The sequence below is a fragment of the Acinonyx jubatus genome, chromosome C1, assembly GCF_027475565.1.
Source record: "Acinonyx jubatus isolate Ajub_Pintada_27869175 chromosome C1, VMU_Ajub_asm_v1.0, whole genome shotgun sequence".
Lineage (NCBI taxonomy): Eukaryota > Metazoa > Chordata > Mammalia > Carnivora > Felidae > Acinonyx > Acinonyx jubatus.
The window spans coordinates 144,595,960-144,616,893 of record NC_069381.1 but is presented as its reverse complement, the minus strand read 5'-3'; the positions used below and the strand labels follow the sequence as shown (position 1 = coordinate 144,616,893).

Sequence of the window (20,934 nt, the reverse complement as noted above, 5' to 3'; positions counted from 1 at the left end):
GAAGAGCAGACACAGGTCAGGGAAGAGAGAAGTAAACAATTCTAAGTCCTCAAATACAGATAGGATCAGGCCAAGACAGTTTAGGCTTGAGGGGGCTCCTAGTGATTGGATTTGGGACAATTTGAGTACCATAAATAAATAAAGGAAAGAAGGAAGGAAGGAAGGAAAGAAGGAAGGAAGGAAGGAAGGAAGGAAGGAAGGAAGGAAGCTGATAACATACAAATTGAATTTTTGAAAGCATAAATTAATAGTGGGGATTCCCCTATAAGAGGGAAAGAGTAGGGAGGGAGAGAGGGGAAGGGTGGGAGAAAAAGAAGAGGGAGGGAAGGCAGAAGAGATGAACAGCCCTCAGTGCAATAAATGATCCAAGCAATGATCATCAATGGGTGCAAAACCACTGAGTAAAATGTAGGGAAAACAGAGTATTCATGTGGATCAAAGTATTACCCCACAAATTGCTTCTTACTCCCCAAAGAAAAATCTGTCAACATTTTAACTAAGTGCTCAAATTTACCATCACCAACAGTTGGACAACTTGACATCATGTGTCGCTTGATTTGAAGCCATAAGCAGTACGCAAGTCCTACCACCTACAGAGTAGAATTCTATCCAGTATGCACACCAGAAATGTTTAGCCTGAGTGTAACATGAGGAAACAGTGAGGAAATTTCGGAATGTGGTCAGATGTTCAGAACAAATGGCCTGGACACTGAAAAAAACACGAGTCAGTGATAAGTAGGGTGTTTTCTACTCTAGATTGAGAAACCAAGAAGAGTAAATAACCAAATGCAGTGCATGAAACTTAATTAGATCTCAAATTTCGAAAGACAGAAGCAACTATTAAAAACATTTCAGGAGCAATAAGGGAGTCTGAAAAGAGCATAAACCAGACGATATTCAGATATGAGAGTGTGCTTATCTAATAGAATGTCTCTATTTTTTCAGAGATGCCTATTAAGGTACACAGAGTTGTAGGGTCATGATGTCTGTAAATTCAAAAGTTGAGAAAAAAAAGTGTGTGTAAACAAACGTGTGTATGTGTGTGTGTGTGTGAGAGAGAGAGAGAGAGAGAGAGAGAGAAAGCACATATTGCAAAAAGCTAAATATTGGTGGAATGATGATGGCATTATGGTTGTTCCCTGCAGTATTATTTCAAATTTGCTGTATATTTGAAAATAAAAAAAGAAACTAAAACAAAAATATAGCCAAAATACAAAATTAACAGCTTCTTACCTGTTGCATTCTGTGCTCCTGCCAGCCTGGCTCTTATTAAGCCGTGTCTCTCTTTGAGGCGAAGAATTCGAACTTTTGGAAACTGAGACATGTATTTATCCAGATTATCTTTTAGGTAGTCTATATCACAGCAAGAATAGATAAGGAAACACTTTGAGTAACTAGATCTGGATAATACTAGCAGTGCCTCCTTAACATCAAATTCTAGAAACTCTGATGTTTACTATCGTCGATAAATTTTATTCCTTGGGCCATGATTTTATTTTCTGATGTCATTTTCTTGGATAGGTTTTTGTCTGTATTCAATTCTCTAAGCTATCTGTTTCTTAAATCTCAAATCCTTTCCAGGGTTGCCAAGTTACAGAGGAGGGCTCACCTTTTCTGAGTATTTGTCAGGACAGGGCAAATTTGCCTTGAAATAAAATAAGCTCAGGTTTCTGTACAAACTTCCCAGCTTACAAACCAAGCCAAGCCAAGACCCAAGCAGAAGGCTAAATAAACATTGTATGCAAATTGAAAAATTTGTGAAAGAAAGATATTGCAACTGCAATTGGTTAAGTCCACTGTCACTTCCCTACTATGATGCCCTCTCCATCATACCTCTTTTGTCTTGTTGCGTGGCCAAAGAGGAATCCATCTAAAAGAATGTTGTTGGGGTTCTATGGGGGGTATATTTATATGACTTGCAATCACTTCTATGTGTAATTAAGCTATTGACAGATATCCTAGGTAAGAATGGCTTCCAAAAGTACTTCTGCTGCTCACTGTCCTACTAATTTTGTGGGACTTTTTCTTTCTTTCTTTTTCAATGTTTATTTATGTGAGAGAGGGAGAGAGCAAGCAGGGGAGGGGCAGAGAGAGAGGGAGACACAGAATCCGAAGCAGGCTCCAGGCTCTAAGCTGTTAGCACAGAGCTTACGCAGGGCTTGAATTCATGAACCATGAGATCATGACCTGAACCGGATGCTTAACTGACTGAGCCATCCAGTCACCCCTGTGGGATTTTTTTCTTAAAGAGGACCCTGAAACCATCTAAGCTTTAGGTCCCTCCAAATCTGGACCTGCCATTCATACAGAAGACTATCATTTGCTTGGTGACTAGATACTATTTCTTTGTATGTTCTCAAGGCCCCTTCTCAAAGTTTTCAACCAGTTTTTCTCATGGATTTTCCCTGCTCCCGGACCTCAGTGTGATTCTGGTAGGCACTCTGAGGCTGATGAAACTGGCCCATGTCATTGTGGTCATGATCAAAGCTACGTTGTTCTATTAGGGTTGTCCTCTCTTTGCTATTCGCTGAAGTTTTCTGAAGTGGGTCGCATTTTGGAAATTTGTGGTGTGGTGGGAAGGGGACTTCAGGTGGAAAAGGTCCACTTACGTACACAAATTATGTGATAACCCCAATAGAGAGATTCTTCACTTCTTCTGCACCATGGTGGATTCTGCCTTTGCACTCTGTTGAAGCTTCATCTGTTTGGTCCTATAGACAGTTTGTCTTCTCAACACTTAACATGTAATGTGCTTTGCTCTTGAGGAAGAAACCACAGACCGTCCATATCTTTGTTTTCCACGGAGTCTAACTCTGACTTGTTACATATACACCAAAGTTTAATTTTCAGGAGTGTTTTTCTTACCTTTGGTGCTGAAGTCATCCACCAGAAGAATCTCCTTGATGAGGTGCGGAGGAGAGCGATTAAGTACACTATGAACAGACCTCAGCAGAGTGGACCACACTTCATCCACAAAGCACATGATGACACTGGTGGTTGGGAGGTTGTTGTGAACTAGCTGCTCTGCACACCTGGGCCAGGACACAAGCAGGGCACAGTGATGTGCTAGCAAGAGCCATGAGTTGGTTTTAAAAGTCACAGAGTACAATTGTATGTATATACACATAGACTCACACGCTCTGTTTATCTGTGGGTATGTCTATCTGTTTTTCTATATATCTGTTCATCCATCCATCCATCATCTACTACATATATCAGTGATAATTTTCTCATGTATCTTTCTTGAGGAAGGGTATAAGTAAAATAAACAAGTGGAGGAAGAATAACCAGTAACAGTAGTTGCTATAAAAGCAACGCAAGCCATGAGAAGTTCCTGTGGAGGCATCTCGTTGTAGTGGACAGGACATAGGCTGTATTGGTTAGACACTATTTTGAATCTCAGCACCAATATTTCTCAGATCTTTATCCTTTGATACCGTACTTAATATCTCTATATCTCAGTTCCTTCATCTTTAAAATTAGGTGAAAGTTCTTATTCAATAGAGTTTTACGGTCTAGAAAGAATGCACACAAATTGTCTAGCACAGTTCCTGGCACAGGAATTCACCAAATGGTAGCCACCGCTATGCTAATTAGACCATATACCACAAGAGAACACTCCGACATAATTAATGTTACCAAGTAGCTTATGATTGCCCTGCCAACTGGCCTCCTGCCAAGTGCCAAAGGAAATATTCTTTTTCTCACTCTGCACGTGAATGCATGCATGGAGATATATGGAGATATATAATTAAACTCTTCATCTTCCCTATCTACTTAGGGGTTACTTGCTGAGACTCTCTGTGCTACAGAGTAACCACAGTTGAAATAAGTTTGCTGGCATAGAGAGGAGGATAAGGCTCCAGTGGGAGTTGGTATTCAGGTAGGTTGTAATTAGTCTTGGTTTTTTACCTTGCCCTGCAGTGCCCACTGCCTCACTGCTGGTTTCTTCCATCCCCTGCCTGTGCTACACTTCTCAGGAGGGTGCCCAGCAGAACCTCACAAAGAATATTCACCATCCTTCTAACACGGCTACTGTTAGTAATGTCATAATTAAATTATGATGATCCTAAATAAATATTATGGGCACTCTGTATCATTTCAATTTAAACCAACAGGATCTCTTCCCCCTTTTACGGGTGAATAATTGAAATCATGACGAGGCTAGTTCATGATTGGACTGTTAGTGAATGACACAGTTGGGACTCAAACTCTGCTGCAGTCTGGCTCTAGAAATAGCCATTCAGGAAGCCTTCAGTTCTCGAGAATAAAAGAAGCTGGCAGTCTATGTATCATTTTGTGGGAGTAGACACTTCTGCCAGATAATATAACTACACTTTGCTTAGTCTGTAAAGAAGAAATAGATACGAGTAAAAACCATAGTAAAACCATATTTGCATGCATCCACCATTTACCCATCATACTTAATAAAGTACTATTATGCAGATAATTGTAACAACTGGTTGTGATCCATATTATTAACCTCTTCTCTAAATAAAGCAAACTGACGCTTGAGAAGTTAGATTACTTACTCAGCATGATTCACCTGGAAAAGATATATAAGGAAATGCGAACGAATGGTCTTCATTTCACTGCGTTATGCTGATTTTTCTGTACTAAGAGCATGGGTTTTGGCAGCAGATAGATAAGTGGTCAAATATCAGTTCCCCTAATAACTGGCTTAGATAAATTGTACAACTTCTTCAAACCTCAGTTTGCCAGAGATTAAGAACCTCCAAGCAGAGATTAAGAATCCACTTATTGTAGGATTCAATGCAAATATTATATAAAATTCACCTAGTATATATCTGACACGCAGCAGATACTTAAGAAAAGGTAGGCAAATCCAGCTTTGGTCTGTAATTCCAATGGTTCCCTAAAGTGGATGTTTATTATAGTGACCTACAAGAGCCTCATGAAAACATAAATATCCAATCTCCATATCCCCCAAATCAATTCAGCAGTAGGCCCTGAGAATATATGTCTTAAAAAACAATCAGTATAAATAAAAATCTACAAACAAAAGGACAACTCACGAGTTGTTAATAGGCCAGTTTGGGAACTTGAGTTCCAAGAGAAAGTGGATTTATTTTACTTATTTTTGGTGGATAATCTTTAAAAAAAATCAACTGAGTGCTGATAGGAGCATCACCTGAATGTTCAAGTGACATAAAATAAAACAAACAAACACGTTTTGATCAGGTATCGCGATCTAGTGATCAGGTATTTAATGTTAACATTAACTAACAGGCAGCCTAAACTAATCTTATCCTACACTAAAGATCCACAGATTGACATTTCTGAATAATATGAGATATTCTTGACTTCACTAAGGGCTATATTAGTTTCCTGTGGCTGATGTAACAAATTACAAGAAAAAAAAATCTGCTTCTCAGTTTCTTCCTCAATTTATCTTTCTTCTCACATTTTACTATGAACAGAAACACCAGGCCACACCTTCAATGCTTGGCTTGGAATTTTCCTCAGCTAAATATCCAAGTTCATGACTTACACATTCTTCTTTCCACACAGCTGTAGGACACAATTTAGCCAAGGTTTCTGCCACTATCTTGCAAAGATCATCTTCCCTCCAGTTCACACTAATGTGTTCTGCATTTCCTTCTGAACCCTCACAAAAGGCACTTAGAAAGGTCATCTTTTTACCAACATTCTGTTCAAGATAATGTATGTATTCTTAAAGCATTTTTTAAATGTTTATTTATTTTTGAGAGAGACAGAGAGACAGAGTGTGAACAGGGGAGGAGCAGAGAGAGAGGGAGACACAGAATTCAAAGCAGGCTCCAGGCTCTGAGCTGTCAGCACAGAGTCTGACGTGGGGCTCGAACCCATGAACTGCGAGATCATGACCTGAGCCGAAGTTGGACTCGCAACCAACTGAGCCACCCAGGCACCCCAAATGTATGTATTCTTAAAGAGGACAGAAACTTTCTTTTCTGTGCTCCTCACTTCCTTCTAAGCCCTCACCTGCAGCATCGCTAACGTCTGTGTTTCTGCCAGCAATTTTCTTCAAGGTAAATGGATGACACTTGCACAGTTTTAGGTATTTATTATAGCAGCAACCCACGTTTTGATTCCGAACTCTATCTTAGTTTCCTGTGACTGCCCATGATGAACCTTCTGGCTTAAAACAACAGAAACATGTGGTTTCACAGGTTTGGAGGCCACAGCATTAATTTATTGATTTTATTTCATGTCTTCTGCATCTAGAATTTCCTGCTTACTACAACGCCACAAGCTTGTAGCATAGTTGCACGTAATTAATATTTGATAAGTATACATTAAATGGATGGATGTAAAAAAACGGAGATGGCATGGAGCTTAAATCAAAAGATTAATGGTGGAGGAAGAGGTATTTTTCTCTGAGATCGGAAGAAAAAACATGGTAATGTATATAGATGAGTTTATGCACATGGGATGAGAAGTTGAAAGAGTTTGTAGCTCATGTTGGAGAAAGGGTTATTTGTTAATGTAATAGGGTAGGGTGTTGAGAAGAAGAGAGAATATTGAGACGCTATGAATAAAGGGAAGGAGTACTGGCTAACTACACCTAAAAGGATTTTTGAGGAGCGTTGAGTACCCTCCTGAATCGGGAGATTTCAAACCTCTAGTGAAAATACCCGGTGCGATTTGCTCCACCAGGGTCGGTCAGCCCCCGGGGTAGGAGAAGATAAAAGCAAATTACTGAATTAATCCAAATCCAGAGGTCATCAGAGAAAATGAGGTAGAAAAGTGGTAGCAGATTTTGAGGATACTGGTATAAAATAGATAAATGTGCCATTGTGGGCTCTAGGCTGGGAGAGAGGAAGTAAAGCTAAGAGGAGTGTAATAGCCTGAGCGAAAGGAAGCCTACGGAAGACGTCGGTGACTTCCTGTGACTTCATTTCTAATTTTATAACGCAAGTGGATGTAAAATGCATTTCACACTTAAACGTTCCTTATAACATTTGGCGCTGAGAAAAAAAAAATTCTAAAAAGGAAGGGTCAGCTGCCCAAGTTCTGCCTGAGCCATCTGAACCAATAAGCCTCCACTGGGAAGTCCTGAGAGTTTCTTCATTATTAAAACTAGAAAATCTAGCTACAAATGAGAATACATTGGGGAGGTAAACAAGCGGGCTAACAGATGAATCTTCTTGGATAATAAATCAGTAGATTTTTTTATGTCTCTTTTAGAAGGAAGTTCTAAGACGTGTCATAATGCTAGACAGTTTGAAACTGGAGGTAGAAACAGCTCTCAGAGATTTGGGAGATTTGGGGAAAGCGCCTCCACTGGCCAAATATCTGAGCTTCCATTTACCCTATCCTATCATGGTTCCTTAGTTTCACCATTAGGCATCCACATGGGTGGGTCCTGAAGGATTCTACTAGATGCCAGTTTCCTAAGAAATAAGTAGGACCTGTGCCAATTATTGACAGATACATATTCCAGATGCATGGACGGAATCCATTCAAAGAAGGTAACATTGCACAGGCCATACTGGTGCCCGGAAAAAGGGGGAGCATGAAAGGATGGGGAAATGGGCACAGAAGGAGGTGAAAGAGGTTTGAAGTACAAAGTTTCAGAGCGTGCCTTGCTTCAGGTGGCTGGGATATCAGGGCACTCTAGCATTTATAGGTACCTGGTTTCCTTCACAACTCAGCAGGTTAAACGTGTTTCCAGGTGTCCAGAAAAACCAGCAGGCCAGTAAGACTTTCCATGTTAACTCTCGATCCCTTTCTTATGTACAGTCATCTAATTTCTGCAGTCTGTAAAAACTGTTTCAAAACTGACCCAACTAAAACAAATTTCCTTTCTTCCAATGTGCCTGTTGGAAACCTTTCTGCTGTACTGAAGGGAGGGGCTGAAGCCCAAGTCCAGTCTTATTTAAATGCAAGATATTTCTGGGTTGGTAATGTTTTTTGAGGTTAGGGAGTCACATCTTTCTTCCGTATGCTCATCCGTTACACAAATTAGGTGTTTAGAGTCCACAGATTTCATGCTGCACCTAAAAATGAACCCAATCTGTATTGTTTGGGGGAAGCCTAGACTCACATTATGGCAGCCAATCTAAGTACTTAGTACAAATGGAGAGTACCATCGTGGGACAGCTTTCTGGACTTTGTCTAGACTTGGGAAAGATGACGAGGGACCGAGTTTTGATTCCTTTCTGGCACTTATTGACTGCGTGACCATCAGTAAGTCACGTAACTGTGCGGACCCTCAGTTTCTTCACTTTTAGGGTGAAGATCACAGTGCCTGCATCACAGAATGTCTGAGAAGATTTGATGTGATGATGGATATAAAAATACCGTGTAAGTTCCATAGTCAAAACCCGCGTGAGGACCTGTGATTACCTACAATGCAAACACACCCATTTTGACTGGGTATATTGACCTTTTCTCAGGCCAACCTTTAATTCAGCTCTATCAAGGCTCATCCTTTATCAAGAGACTCAGAACAGTGATGCGTTTTGCCTTCTTGGCTTGTGAAGCTGAATGCTCAGCCACTCACCTGATTTGAATGTCGTCTCTCCAATAAAGAAGGTTTCAAATCATAAGATTGGGGGAACGATAACATTCTCTCATTTTTATGAATTTTTCATTTTATTCCAAAACCATCAAAATGCACTATGTGGGTCAAGTCTCAGTCTTCTCAGGTTTGAACAGAAGGTCGAGGAGAATGTTTCTCAACTTTGATTTGCAATTCAACTAGTGCCTGGAGGTGAGCCTTCAGGGGCCTTCACTCCCCAAGCTCTGCTATCTTCGGGAGGATCAGAAGGAGAATCGGGCATTCAGCTGAGGAGCTCTGTCCAGTATTCTATTCTTTTCTATGAGAACTTAGCTGTATTGGGGCTTCTTTTCCTCTCCCTGACCACAGGGCATAGTTACATAAAAAGTTTACTTTTATATGTTTTGTTCTTTCTAGGGTAGACTACCTTGGCATTCGGTCAGAATTGCCCAACTAATTTATAAGATTTCAGTCACGCTCACCACCTCTACTCCAAAGGCTTTCACCAGCTGAGGCTGTGGCTCCTGAAGTAACGTATATCCATCAAAGCCACTGGACTCAGGATCCACATGCACCACTTTAACAATAGTCTATTTTGAGCAGGCAGCTGTCAGAGTGAGACTGGGATGAAAGGGTGAAGAGTGGGGGTGGGGTAACGTGGCAGAAATAGTTCTGGGTGGAGGTCAGGGCACCTTGGGGGTAGGTGGCTCTGTCTCTCCTACGGTGTGTGACCTTGAGCAAGTCACTTCCCTTCTCAGATTTCTCTGTCACATAAGGGACTGGATTAGATGGACTTCGAAGCTTCATCCAGTACTCACGTTCTGTGATTCTCTATACGGCGTTAGCCTCATTCACCCATAAGTGATTCCTTCTGGGTCATGAGACACTTGAGAAAAGGGAAATTAAATTCCTATTACTATGGCTTTAACCCCTCCCACCTTTTCTTGCTGGCCCTTAGAAGAATCTTAACAAGATCCTGAGTGATCTGGATTTGGCTGATCTTCTGTGGTCTCATTTCCATGGCCCTCTCCCACCCCATGTCAGATTTCCCTGTTTCTTAATGGATCATTTTTTAAAAATATCTTTCCCCCACTTCTCCAACTTCCTACCCCTTCAGGTCGCATTTCAAACACCTCTGTCCTCTCTCAGGCCGGGTTTGGCCTCTCTCTTCCTTACTCCAGGAGTACCCAGTGCTCCCACATAACGTTTTGCTGTATGCACCTTGGAGGCAGGGGCCATGTTCAGATGTCAGATCACATAGCGGGAGCCTAGGGATGTTCACTGCTGAGGTTGTTGGCAGTGTTGGACTCACCTTTGCTTAGTGCTGTGCAGAAAATAATTTCCTACAAGTTTTTTCTCTGAAGAGGTACCTGACATGCAAAACTAATTCCCTTCCTACACTTCTGACCCACGTGTAAGGAAGAGAAATAGAGATGTCTTTATTTCTGTCAAAGTTATAGGATTATAAGGAAGCAAAAGAAGGAGGAGCTGTATCTTTATGGAAAGACCACTAGAATTAGCTGTCAGGAAATTTTCTTTTGAATCTCAGCTCGGCTGTAGGCTTGCAGGGACAGGAGATATATCATTTGTTCCTTTAGAGCCTCAGCCTCATTTTTCTCATCTGTAAATCATACGAGAGAGAGGATATCTTTCATAGCACTGCTGTGAGGATTGGTTAGAATAAAAGCATGCACACACACACATTTAGAAAATCTACACACACACACACACACACACACACACACACACATGCACGCACGCACCCACATCACTGCCCAGAACATAAAGGAAAGGGACTGCCCCCGGGGAATTATCTGCTGCCATCTCAGATCTCAGGTGCCTCTTCTAGGTCCTGTTTCTCCATCGGCAGAGCTGGGACGATGATAGCACCTGCCTTTGAGAATGGTCTTAAGGACCAGATAAGAGGAGGCAAGTCAGAAAAGCCCTCGTAAATACTGCTCCTTCTCACACGTGTCCACACATAACATTTTAGAAGTGGAGGCCATTTGGAAGATACTTTCATTTGGAATAACAGAGATTTTTTTTAAACATAGAGGGGACTCTGCAAAGCCTCTTTCACTTTGAGAGCAAACAACAAAATAGAGCTTCTAAACACTGTTATTTTCCCCCAACTTTCTGACCCTCGAGTGAACAACGTTTCATTCTTGAGAGGCTCTGCTCTGAATGGATCTCCCAGAACAGCCCAACAGGCACTTATTTTCTGAGACAAGAGCAGCAAAGAGTTTGATAAAATTAGGTTATATTAGGCACATGGATTAGATGTGTAAAAGAGACGTGTAAATAGTTTCGGATTCCTGCATTTACTAATTATTCTCTCCCAGAAATATTTCTAAGTCTCTGGCAGTGTTTGGGAGAAAAAGTCCCCGATCTGCTGCAACAGTTTTACATTAATGAGGCATGGTTTAGCTGTTTCCTTCTCTCTGAGCTAGTAGCAGAAATGTGTTTTAGGTCCTCTGATCATCTTTCTCTTTATTACTCTTGCGTGATGGGGAGAGTATGATAAAGGAGAGTATGGAAATGTTCTGTGTCATCTTTTGGCCCCATTTAACCTTTGTCATGCTATGGTCTAGTCTGTACCTTTTAAGCAATTTTTGCTTTTTATTTCCTGCTCTCCGCATGAAATAGCACATACAAACACGCAAATGCACACAAATGAGCATACACGCACGCGCGCGCGCGTGCACACACACACACACACACACACACACACTCCAAAGCACCAGAAATAACCCTTTTAAATCACCTTGTCAGATTTTTCTTTCCCACTCCTGTTTCATTTTCCAGGGAGATCCTACAGCATCACCAGTCAATTCTAGATAATATTCCCTGATCACTGTTAGTCACAAGAGTGGTCTCATTTCATCAATTAAAATATCTATCCCATGAAAAAATAAAGCATTTGAACTTTATTTAACTTTAAAGTTTCTCTTTTTTTCCCAGCCTGATGAACTTGTAGGAGCCCAATCCTTGGAAAGATGTGTGGTCAGTTTTTATTTTTTTTCCCTCCTGATCGTTCCTCGTCCTCCAGTAATTTATTAGTTATGGTTTTTGACCTCAGTAGGATTGAGAGGGGAGGAAGGGGTGGAAATTAGGGTTCTAGAAAGGTTTTTCTTTCCCCTCAGTAATTTAGACTGGTTTGTGGCAAATGCCTGGTGCTATCGTTTGCTTTTTGTATGAACCAAAAGAAAACTCTCTGTAGCTGTGTAGGAAGGAATCAAATTATTGGTTGACAATCCCAGGACTGGGCTAAGAGAGTAAAGACTGGTTTTAATTGCTTTATAGAGGGGCTTGCCAGAGTTCTGTAGGAAAAGCAAAGCACTAAATTAAGCAATCGAGTAACCTCATGACGATGCAGCAGTCGTAGAACAGCATGCTGTAATTCTTATTGTGCTTTAAAAACCAAATGCTGGCAGCAAAAACCTTCTTGAGTCATTTTCCTCTAAAACAGATTCCGGAAGTGCACTCTGAAAATAAGTTCATTTTTGGACTTTCATCCTAACTATATAGCTGCAGGCCAGAAGACAGACTTCTCTCTGTAGCATGGCCCTACACTTTCCATGGACAGAGCCACGTTTTAGCAAAATCTGTGAGTATTGATTGTTGCTGACTGAAACAAACTTCAGTAACTAAGAGCAAGAACCGTAAGGATTAGCTTTTTATAAAGAAAAAAAATTGCATGTGGAACTTTAAAATGACTATCAACAATTTTTTATTTGAAGAGTATTTTACAGGCAAAACTTCTAGGCAAAAAATGAAATTGTACTTTACTTACTGACATAAAGCATCATTGTCAATAAAATAAGGAGGTTTTTTTTTTCCTCCCTTGAAAGTCAAAACACTGAAATGAGAAACCAAACAACGAAACTATGAACTAAAGAATAATGAATAGATAAAATAGATCAACGAATAGATCATAGTGTTAGAACAGGATGTATTTACCTTAAACCAGATACTAACATAGTCTATATATTCAAAATGAAAAATTAGGTCGTCATTGTTAATTTATAAAAAGACGTCTTGCATGCCGTAGTTGAATAGCTACCTCTCATGTACGGTTTTAAGATAGGACGAATTTTCAAAAATCGTTTCTGAGAAACATACCTTTTAAAACCATGTTGCTCGATGCTAAGGGGGTAGAAAATGAAGGAAGAGACAGAGTTTCCTTCAGAAGCTTACACTTTCAGTGAGAAGAAAAAACGGATTCTCAAGGCTCCAGTGAAGAAAGAGCACACAACAAGGAGTGGTTCGGTAAATGTGAGCACATTAAAGGTCATTGGAATTTAGAGGTCGGAGTCGATTTATGGTCTAGGAGGAGATAAACTACAGTTGGATTTTGAGTGATGTCAGACTAAGGTGTGCAAGAGAAAAGTGATGTCAGACTAAGGTCCTCAAGGTAGGGGTGGTGGGGGTCTGGGAGAAGGCGCCAGTGAAAAGGAACATCAGTAGATGGAACGAGCATCATAGGCAGGCAAGGGTAATGAGATACTTTCTTAATGCTAAGGGCCCACAGAAGAGAGAATGTCACATGCAGAAAGCTATAGCCACACTGCAAGGGACAGAGACTTGGGTGGCACTGAAAAGGAGAGTGAGAATAATGCTGATGACAGACAGGAGCCCTTGTGCTTTTGGAAAAAGCCACGACTGCATCTCAACAGCTTAGAAATGGTTCTCTGGGACTCAGGAGAAAAGGAGGGCAGGGCAGTTTTGGAGAAGAGAGTTTGATTTTGGAACTAGAGCAGGCGAAAGCGTCCTGGGCATCCTGCCTGTCTCCTGTCTTTGTCAGGGCCAACGTCGTCCCTCCTAGCATATCAGTTAACTCATCCTGAAGAAGTTATTAGCTGGTAACTGGTTAATATCTTTACTCAGGGGAATTGAATCCAAATGAACATACTAGCAAATCTATGGTCTTTACCCTTTTCTCTTGGTTCAGTGTGCATTCAGTAGACAGTTATGATATGCCAGTTATTGTGTTAATCATTCCATAGCAGTGGATTTTTGGAAATATCAAGAACAGTGGGGGAGATATCCCCCAGAATTCTTAACATTGAAGGGTTTCAATGGGGGGCTACTGTAGCTACTTTTAAGGCAAGCCCTCCTGTCCACCTGTGTTCCTAACAGATCTCTCTCTGTGTCTGTCTCTGCTCTCTCATACACACACATATATTTTCTTGCTATATTCTATAACAATTTCCCCCTCACACTGACTTTAAAATGCATTAGATCCAAAACTTTTCTTGTGTGCATTCTTGTAAACCATTTCACAAACTTTTTGAGCAAGGCTGAAAATAAATAAACTCGAAGTCAGAAGGCCACAGATCACGGCAACCTGACGAGTCAAATGGTTTTCATTTGTATTTTCTTCCAACTTTATCCATATGAATACATAATTTGCACATATTTGTAGGCAGGGTGTTTGGGTAAAAGAAAAGCAAAATAACGTATCCTCTTTCAAGGAAGAGAGGCACACAAGGGCTGTAAATAGTCCGGTGGATCCTATACCTAGGATCCCCTGTGGCTACACCGTCCCCTCCACCCTGCTGGCGTAGAGCACGAGGGAGGCAGCTGGCCGAGAGCGCCTATGTTTAGCCAAGGTGGGTTGTGTGACAAGAGGGAGGGGGCCTGGCCACATGCTGCCTGACTCATCCTGTCAAGCCTACGTGTCAGTTCCTCCTCAGCTGGGACAGCCTTCTTCAGAAGACAGAGCCTGACTGTGACGTTTCCACGAACTTCATCTTCCACAGACCAATTTGCAGAAGCTACGAGGTGCTGGGCACCACTGAGCCCTCGATAAATCGCATGGCTGATAACATCATTATTACTTGCTGTTGGCCCTCACACGATTGCCCTTTCTCTGGTTGGGAACTGGGGTCCGTGCTCCTGGGAGCTGCCTGACTCTTCCCCACGCTCCATAGCAGTCTGCCAGACCACGGTAGGGAGGTAAAACTGAAGCCGCTTTGCCTACTGCTTCGCTCTCTGGCATTTCGTGTTCAAAGCTGGCAAATTTATGTGTGCATACATAAAATAAATGTGTGATAAGTGATATCCAGGATTTCAGATCAGAGCTGGTCCAACATAATTTTTAGGATCCTTTTGGGCGGGGGAGGGGGAGTGGGGGGGCGGTAATCGGCAAGAAATAAGCGATAAAGAGCACAGCATAATTTCGGGAACGGATTTTAATAACTTCTTTAAATTTACTGCTCTCTGCCCACGGACAACATAACTTCCCAGGGCCTCACTTTTACCATGTTTAGTTTGGGCATGTTTGTGTTCTCCTCCAGGTTGTGAGCCCCCCAGGGTGAGGGACGTGGGGGGCACAGTGCTTGGTCTCAGCAGGCGTTGGTGCTTGGCTGAAAGCTACTTGCCAGTTGCTCAGAGAGCTGACAAGGGCTTCCCTTAGCTGAAGAGGCTCCTCTTACTAACGTGACAGGCACATCTCTGTCTGCCTTCCTCCTAGGAACGCTGACTATCTCGGTCATAAACAAGAGTTTTCCACCGAGGATAAACAAGGCCACTGTTTACATACCACTGGTGCTAAGTCTGAGTCTTGACGTTCCCTAATTCCGACCTTTAGGCAAACATTGTGTGGCTCAGGGATTGCATATCCAGGCATTCATGGATCTGTATTATCAGTTAACTGTATTAATGGTATTGATGGAGAGCGAACATATGCCTACAACGTACTTTCATTTATGAATGGGCCAAAAGGGACCAGGAACCAAAATGCGTTTGAATCAGAGGAGATATTTTGTGATTTGATCCACCTCCCGTTGATGTAGTTAGAGGAATTTAGCTCATTGAAGAATTGGTTGGTGAAGCCTCATCGGGAAGCTTCAGAGTTGTGCTATCCTGGGGAAGTGATATGATTTCTGAGTGTCCTCTATTACCTTGAACCCATAACAACTGCCGGCTCCTTTCTAGGTCTCTTATGAAGTTCACGTGATGGGTATGCAGGCTCTTTGTAAATGGTGAAATTCTAAACATTTAAGTGGTTGGGAATAGGCACTCGTACACCCTGCAGGTGTTGTAAGTTATTGACCGATTGACTTTTTCCGACATTATTTTTCCTGTAGAAATGAACTCCCAAAATGTCTATCATCCCACCTACAAAGGATATTAAGTTTTAGGGAGTAAAGTCATTTCTTCACTTGCTATTCTGGTGATCATTAGTCACGGTTAGGCAGAATTCTCCTGGTTAAGATATAATTCCAGGGAGGCCTGGAAGGCACCTTCTCTATGCTCATTTCCCAAATACATTCCTGACAAACCCACTAATCATGTATAAGTTCTGAAACTGGGAATTCACTTCGTTGTCACTATTTTAATGGAATTGCATTTTAAGCTCTATCATTCATATATACCTTATTAGGAATTAAGTTCATCTAATAAGTTTAATAGGTTTTCAGTAGCAGGAAGGAATGGAAGATGAACTAATAGAGGTGGGAGCCAAAGTCTCAGAGAAGTTAAGTGTAGAGAGAGGACACCGTGGGTGTGGTATATCAGAATTATTCTCTCTGTGGATGGTAGACTATTTGGACTGTGTCTAATGATTCATGTTGCTTTAATTCTCTAGGTGACCGAGACTCATGCAAAATTGTCTAGAAATATATATTCTCTACATAAGAGCCAAAATACTTTGGGTCGAGGAAAGAGAAGAGAAACGGATCTTACCCAGCAGGTCTTGTGTCTTCGATGGCTCTGTCCACTGGAATCAAATCACTGAGGTAGACATTGAAGTTTCCTTCCTTCCATCTTCTTTCCGCCTCCTTCTCTTTGCCCCGGGGGACAACTACAGGACGTCCAAATTGGCCTGGAGCTTTTGGGTCCCTTGGAGAAAGTGTCAGGTCAATTCTTAACACATGGTGCATTCCATGTTCTTCAGGTAAAAAAGCTTTTATATGGTTTTGGTTGACTTCTGCAGGTTCGGCCTTGGCAGTCAAGTTGATTCTTGCTCGCTCTGGCCCCTCAGCTAAGGCTTGATGGGTTTGAGATACTGTTGCTCTCTGTAGAGCAAGTGGAGAGAGAGATGCCTCACTTCTATTCCTGGAAATGTGTTTCCCTTGGCTTTCACCCAATACAAGAGGGAGTGCAGTTTTGTTTTTAGGATTGGGGGCTTCTTTGGAGTCTGTCTTTAGCTCCTCCTCCTTGGTTATAATCACAACGTGGCTTTCAGAGAAATTGAATTTCTTCCCACCAGCCACTTTGGCTCGATCGTCCTTTGGCAAGCCCCCCAACTGTGTTTCATTAATATATTGCTTCTTTGAGCGATTTGAATTGGCAACCAACTTGGAAAAGGGAAGGTTCTTGTTGGCTTTGTGTTTATTTGAGTCTAGTTCTTTGCTCTGAGTCTCAGTTTTATTTAAGGCTACAGCTTCCCTGGGTTTTGGCACGAGTGGGCCGGCAGGGTGTGCCCTCTCATTTGCTACTGCCTGTGATTGCTGCTTTGATCTGTCAGTATTAGGCCCGATGGTCACATTTGGGTTTCTCTCGGCTGCTTGTTTTGATGTGTCACTGCTGAGACTATGACTCTTCAGGGTCTCCTGGTTTATACTGACAGGTCTTGCCTGGACGGATGTTTCTGCCAATTGAGTTTCTCTTGCTGCTGTGAATGGGGTTTTCTGAGCCCCCCGAGTGCCCCCTTGCTTTGCCCTGTGGTGAGAGTAGGCTTCAGGCTCGAGGTCCTGCTTCTCTGTCTTCTGCTTGGTGAAAGTCACTGGAAGGCTCTGGAAATACGCAGGATGCCACAAAGGGGCAACCTTGCCCCTTCCCAGGGTGTTCGGCGTTTTTCTTTCCCTCTGGGTTTGGTCCAAGTCATCCTCAACCATGACCATACTCTTCTCAGTTTTTCTAAAGTTCTCTTTGCCCCACACGCCCTTCCCATGTCCCCTCAGTGGGGGCTTCATTTCTTTCATGCTACTGTAAAGGATCTTCATCTGGTCTGGCTGAACTCTGAATCCCATCCTCTCCCTCCTGACGATGTCTTCCTTGAGGACCCGAGTGTTGATCTCGCTGAATGACAGGCGGAGAGCTGCCATGTCAAAGAGCAGCCAGATGACAGAAGCGACAAATATAAATGCCAGGACTCGCCCACTTCCTCGGAAAAACTTTCGAATCTTGTTCATGGTGCAAAGGCTCCGCTTGCAGCCTTCCCTCCCTTTGAGCCTGCTTACCTTGAGTGGAGAGAGAGCTCAAGTAGCAGCAGCGTGGCCAGAAAGCGCCCCCTCCCCTGAAAACAGCAGGAAACAGCAGTCCAAGGGGGAAAGCTCAGCTCCTAGTGCTTGTCAGTCTCTGCCTGCGTGGCATTTCACAGCAGAGCATCGCTGCCTGCTTGGCTGGCCCCTGGCTACACTGTGCTAAACACTGCCCTCAGGTCACCCTGGGAACAGTTGACTGCAGCCACCAGACAATTTAACGTATCACTTGTCTCCCTGAGCCCACATCCACCTTCCTATAATCCCGAGGAAAGGTGGGGGCCGGGCTGGGACGGCCACTCCTCTCCTCCCAGCTCACCCGTCTGCACGCTGTAACTCAACACCACTTCTCATAAGGAAAACATTTCAAGCCGTTACCCAGAAAACTTCATTCAGCTCGCACCTTCCGTGTTCGGTGAGTGTGTGTGTGTGTGTGTGTGTGTGTGTGTTTTCAGGGCAATTAAAGGGAAAGAAAACTTGGAGGGCATGTGTTCCTGGTTTGTAACCCCACCTACCCCATGCCTGCTCATTAACCCTGTTGTCCCCAGGTCTCTGAACGATTTGCCCCAGCAAATAATCACTGACCTTAGTGGTTCGGCTCTGAGACGTTAACAGTTTAAAGAAGGTGCCATAATCTCTGTGTGCAGAGGTGGATGTTTAATTATTCAGAAGTTTTTCTCAAGTGGGTCTCAGAATGTTTCTTTATAAGTCAACGGATCTTTAAATTGGCTTCATTGATTTTTATTATTAAGTTCACCAGACATAAAGGTGACTTGTCACATTGCTGTAGAAGCTGCTAAACGCATACTTACTCTAGGTTTCAGTACTCATTTTGTCACGGATCAGGATCGAGCACTTTGCAGATTGGACCAGCAGTGGGATCGGAGTTGGAATAGCCCTGGTGGACCCCACCCGGGCTTTGCGTAAGAATCATTCTAAAGGGATGCTTGGGTGGCTCATTCGGTTGAGCGCCCGACTTCGGCTCAGGTCATGATTCAACTCACGGTTGGTGGGTTTGAGCCCCACATTGGCCTCTGTGCTGACATCTCAGAGCCTGGAGCCTGCTTCGTATTCTGTGTCTCCCTGTCTCTCCGCCCCTTCCCCGCTCATGCTCTGTCTCTCTCTCTCTCTCAAAAATGAATAAACGTTAAAAAAAATTTTTTAAAGAATCATTCTAAAGATATCCCCCCAGATTTTGATGGACTGATGGGGGTGGCGACAACAATGGCAGCTGGTCTGGTCTTGTGTTTTTAAGAAGCTTCCCAGGTCTTTATAATGTACAGCCAAAGCTGAGACACGCTGGTCTAGAATAAAATACCTCTTATTTTTGTGGTTCTGGAACGCTGCTCATAGTTTTTGGGAAATTCCCTCCCAAACAGAGTAAAACTGCGTTTTAATATCACCTGCTATAAACATTGTCCATAAAGTTTGAGAAGCACTTCCCAGGAGCTCTGTTCTCCCACGAGCTTTGAGTGATCGGTGGCTGATGTTACCACTTACTACTCTAGTGTCAGGAGGGGTATAGAGTCTTTGCTTTGAGATAAATTTAGGCTCCCAAAGACTTGGAAAGGGAAGAAGGACAAATTATTATTTTTTAAGGTTTTAAAAATTTATTTAGGGGCGCCTGGGTGGCTCAGTCAGTTAAGCAGCCGACTTCGGCTCAGGTCACGATCTTACGGTCCGTGAGTTTGAGCCCCGCGTCGGGCTCTGTGCTGACAGCTCAGAGCCTGGAGCCTGTTTCAGATTCTGTGTCTCCCTCTCTCTGACCCTCCCCCATTCATGCTCTGTCTCCCTCTGTCTCAAAAATAAATAAATGTTAAAAAAAAATTAAAAAAAAATTTATTTATTGAGACAGAGAGAGAGAGAGAGGGAGAGAGACTGGGAGGGAGGGGCAGAAAGAGAGGGAGAGAGAATCCCAAGCAGACTCTGTGCTGTCAACACAGAGCCCGACACAGGGCTCAATCTCATGAACTGTGAAATCATGACCTGATCTGAAATCGAGTTGGACACTTAACCCACTGAGTCATCCAGGCACCCCAAGAAGGACAAATTCTGAATTCTCCATACTTACGCATTGCTGTAGCATTTGGTCTTTAAATTAGCACCTTGCCCGAAAGCAGAGAACTAGATAAGTGCAGCTATAGTAACATGTTTCTTGAATCCCCAATTCTCCTTTTTATTCAGCAGCTGCTCACTCAGATTTGGGATGTCCACATGGATGACAGCCTTGGTACCTCAGCCATTTCCTCCCTGCTGTGATTCATCCACCTTTCCAATATTTATTATGTTTTATGACTCAGGGCCTGTGTTGGGTGTTGAGGGATATTAAGTAAAGGGCATAAAGCTTGTCTGGGATCTCACACTCTGTTGGTGGATGTGGACAGGTAGGCACATCTATAGTACATAATAAATAATATGAGAGAATAATATACTGGATTCTATGGGGACCTCGCTTAGTTTGGGGCTGCATGATAATTTTTGAAGAAATTTTCCTTAACGTTGAGAGATGAGTGACAATATAGTCATTTTGGCTCATATTGTGGTCTGAGAAAAGAAATATTAGTTGGATGGTGAAAGGCAGGTAAATTAACAGAATCACAGGGGCGCCTGGGTGGCTCAGTTGGTTGAGAGGCCGACTTCGGCTCAGGTCATGATCTCGTGGTCTGTGGGTTCGAGCCCCACGTCAGGCTCCATGCTGACAGCTCAGAGCCTGGAGTCTGTTTCGGATTCTGTGTCTCCCTCTCTCTGACCCTCCCCCGTTCATGCTTTGTCTCTCTTTGTCTCAAAAATAAATAATAATTAAAAAAAGTTAAGAAAAATTAACAGAATCACAGAAGTGAAGAGACGTATAATACCTGATGGAAAATAAATTTCTGAGAACAAGCATGATTGGAAACATAGGCTTTGGCTTGAGCGTGCATGAGTGCATGCGTGTGTACCCAATATGTTCCAAACACTTTAGTAGTCTCTTTCCATTGAGCATCTTACTTAATTTCCAAACAACCCAGTAGGGAAGACACAGTTAGAACTATCACTTTGTTGGGGCACCTGGGTAGCTCAGTTGGGTAAGCATCCGGCTTAGGCTCATGTCATGATCTCATGGTTTGTGAGTCCGAGCTTTGCATTGGGCTCTGTGCTGATAGCTCAGAGCTTGGAGCCTGCTTTGGTTTCTGTGCCTCCCTCTCTCTGCTCCTCCCCTGACTGCACTCTGTCTCTCCT

The 20,934-nt window shown here is 42.7% G+C and overlaps 1 protein-coding gene across 1 annotated transcript in view; it reads right to left on the bottom strand.

Moving 5' to 3' along the window:
- The window catches only part of GALNT5 (polypeptide N-acetylgalactosaminyltransferase 5), a 41,409-nt gene extending 23,270 nt beyond the window's left edge, over positions 1-18,139 (bottom strand). The window contains exons 1-3 of the mRNA XM_015076861.3: positions 16,196-18,139; positions 2,866-3,032; positions 1,234-1,353 (exon numbers count right to left, since the gene is read on the bottom strand). Coding sequence (XP_014932347.1) covers positions 1,234-1,353; positions 2,866-3,032; positions 16,196-17,646 — 1,738 coding nt within the window. The 5' untranslated portion in view covers positions 17,647-18,139. The remainder of the gene's footprint in view (positions 1-1,233; positions 1,354-2,865; positions 3,033-16,195) is intronic.
- Positions 18,140-20,934: the final 2,795 nt, after the last annotated feature.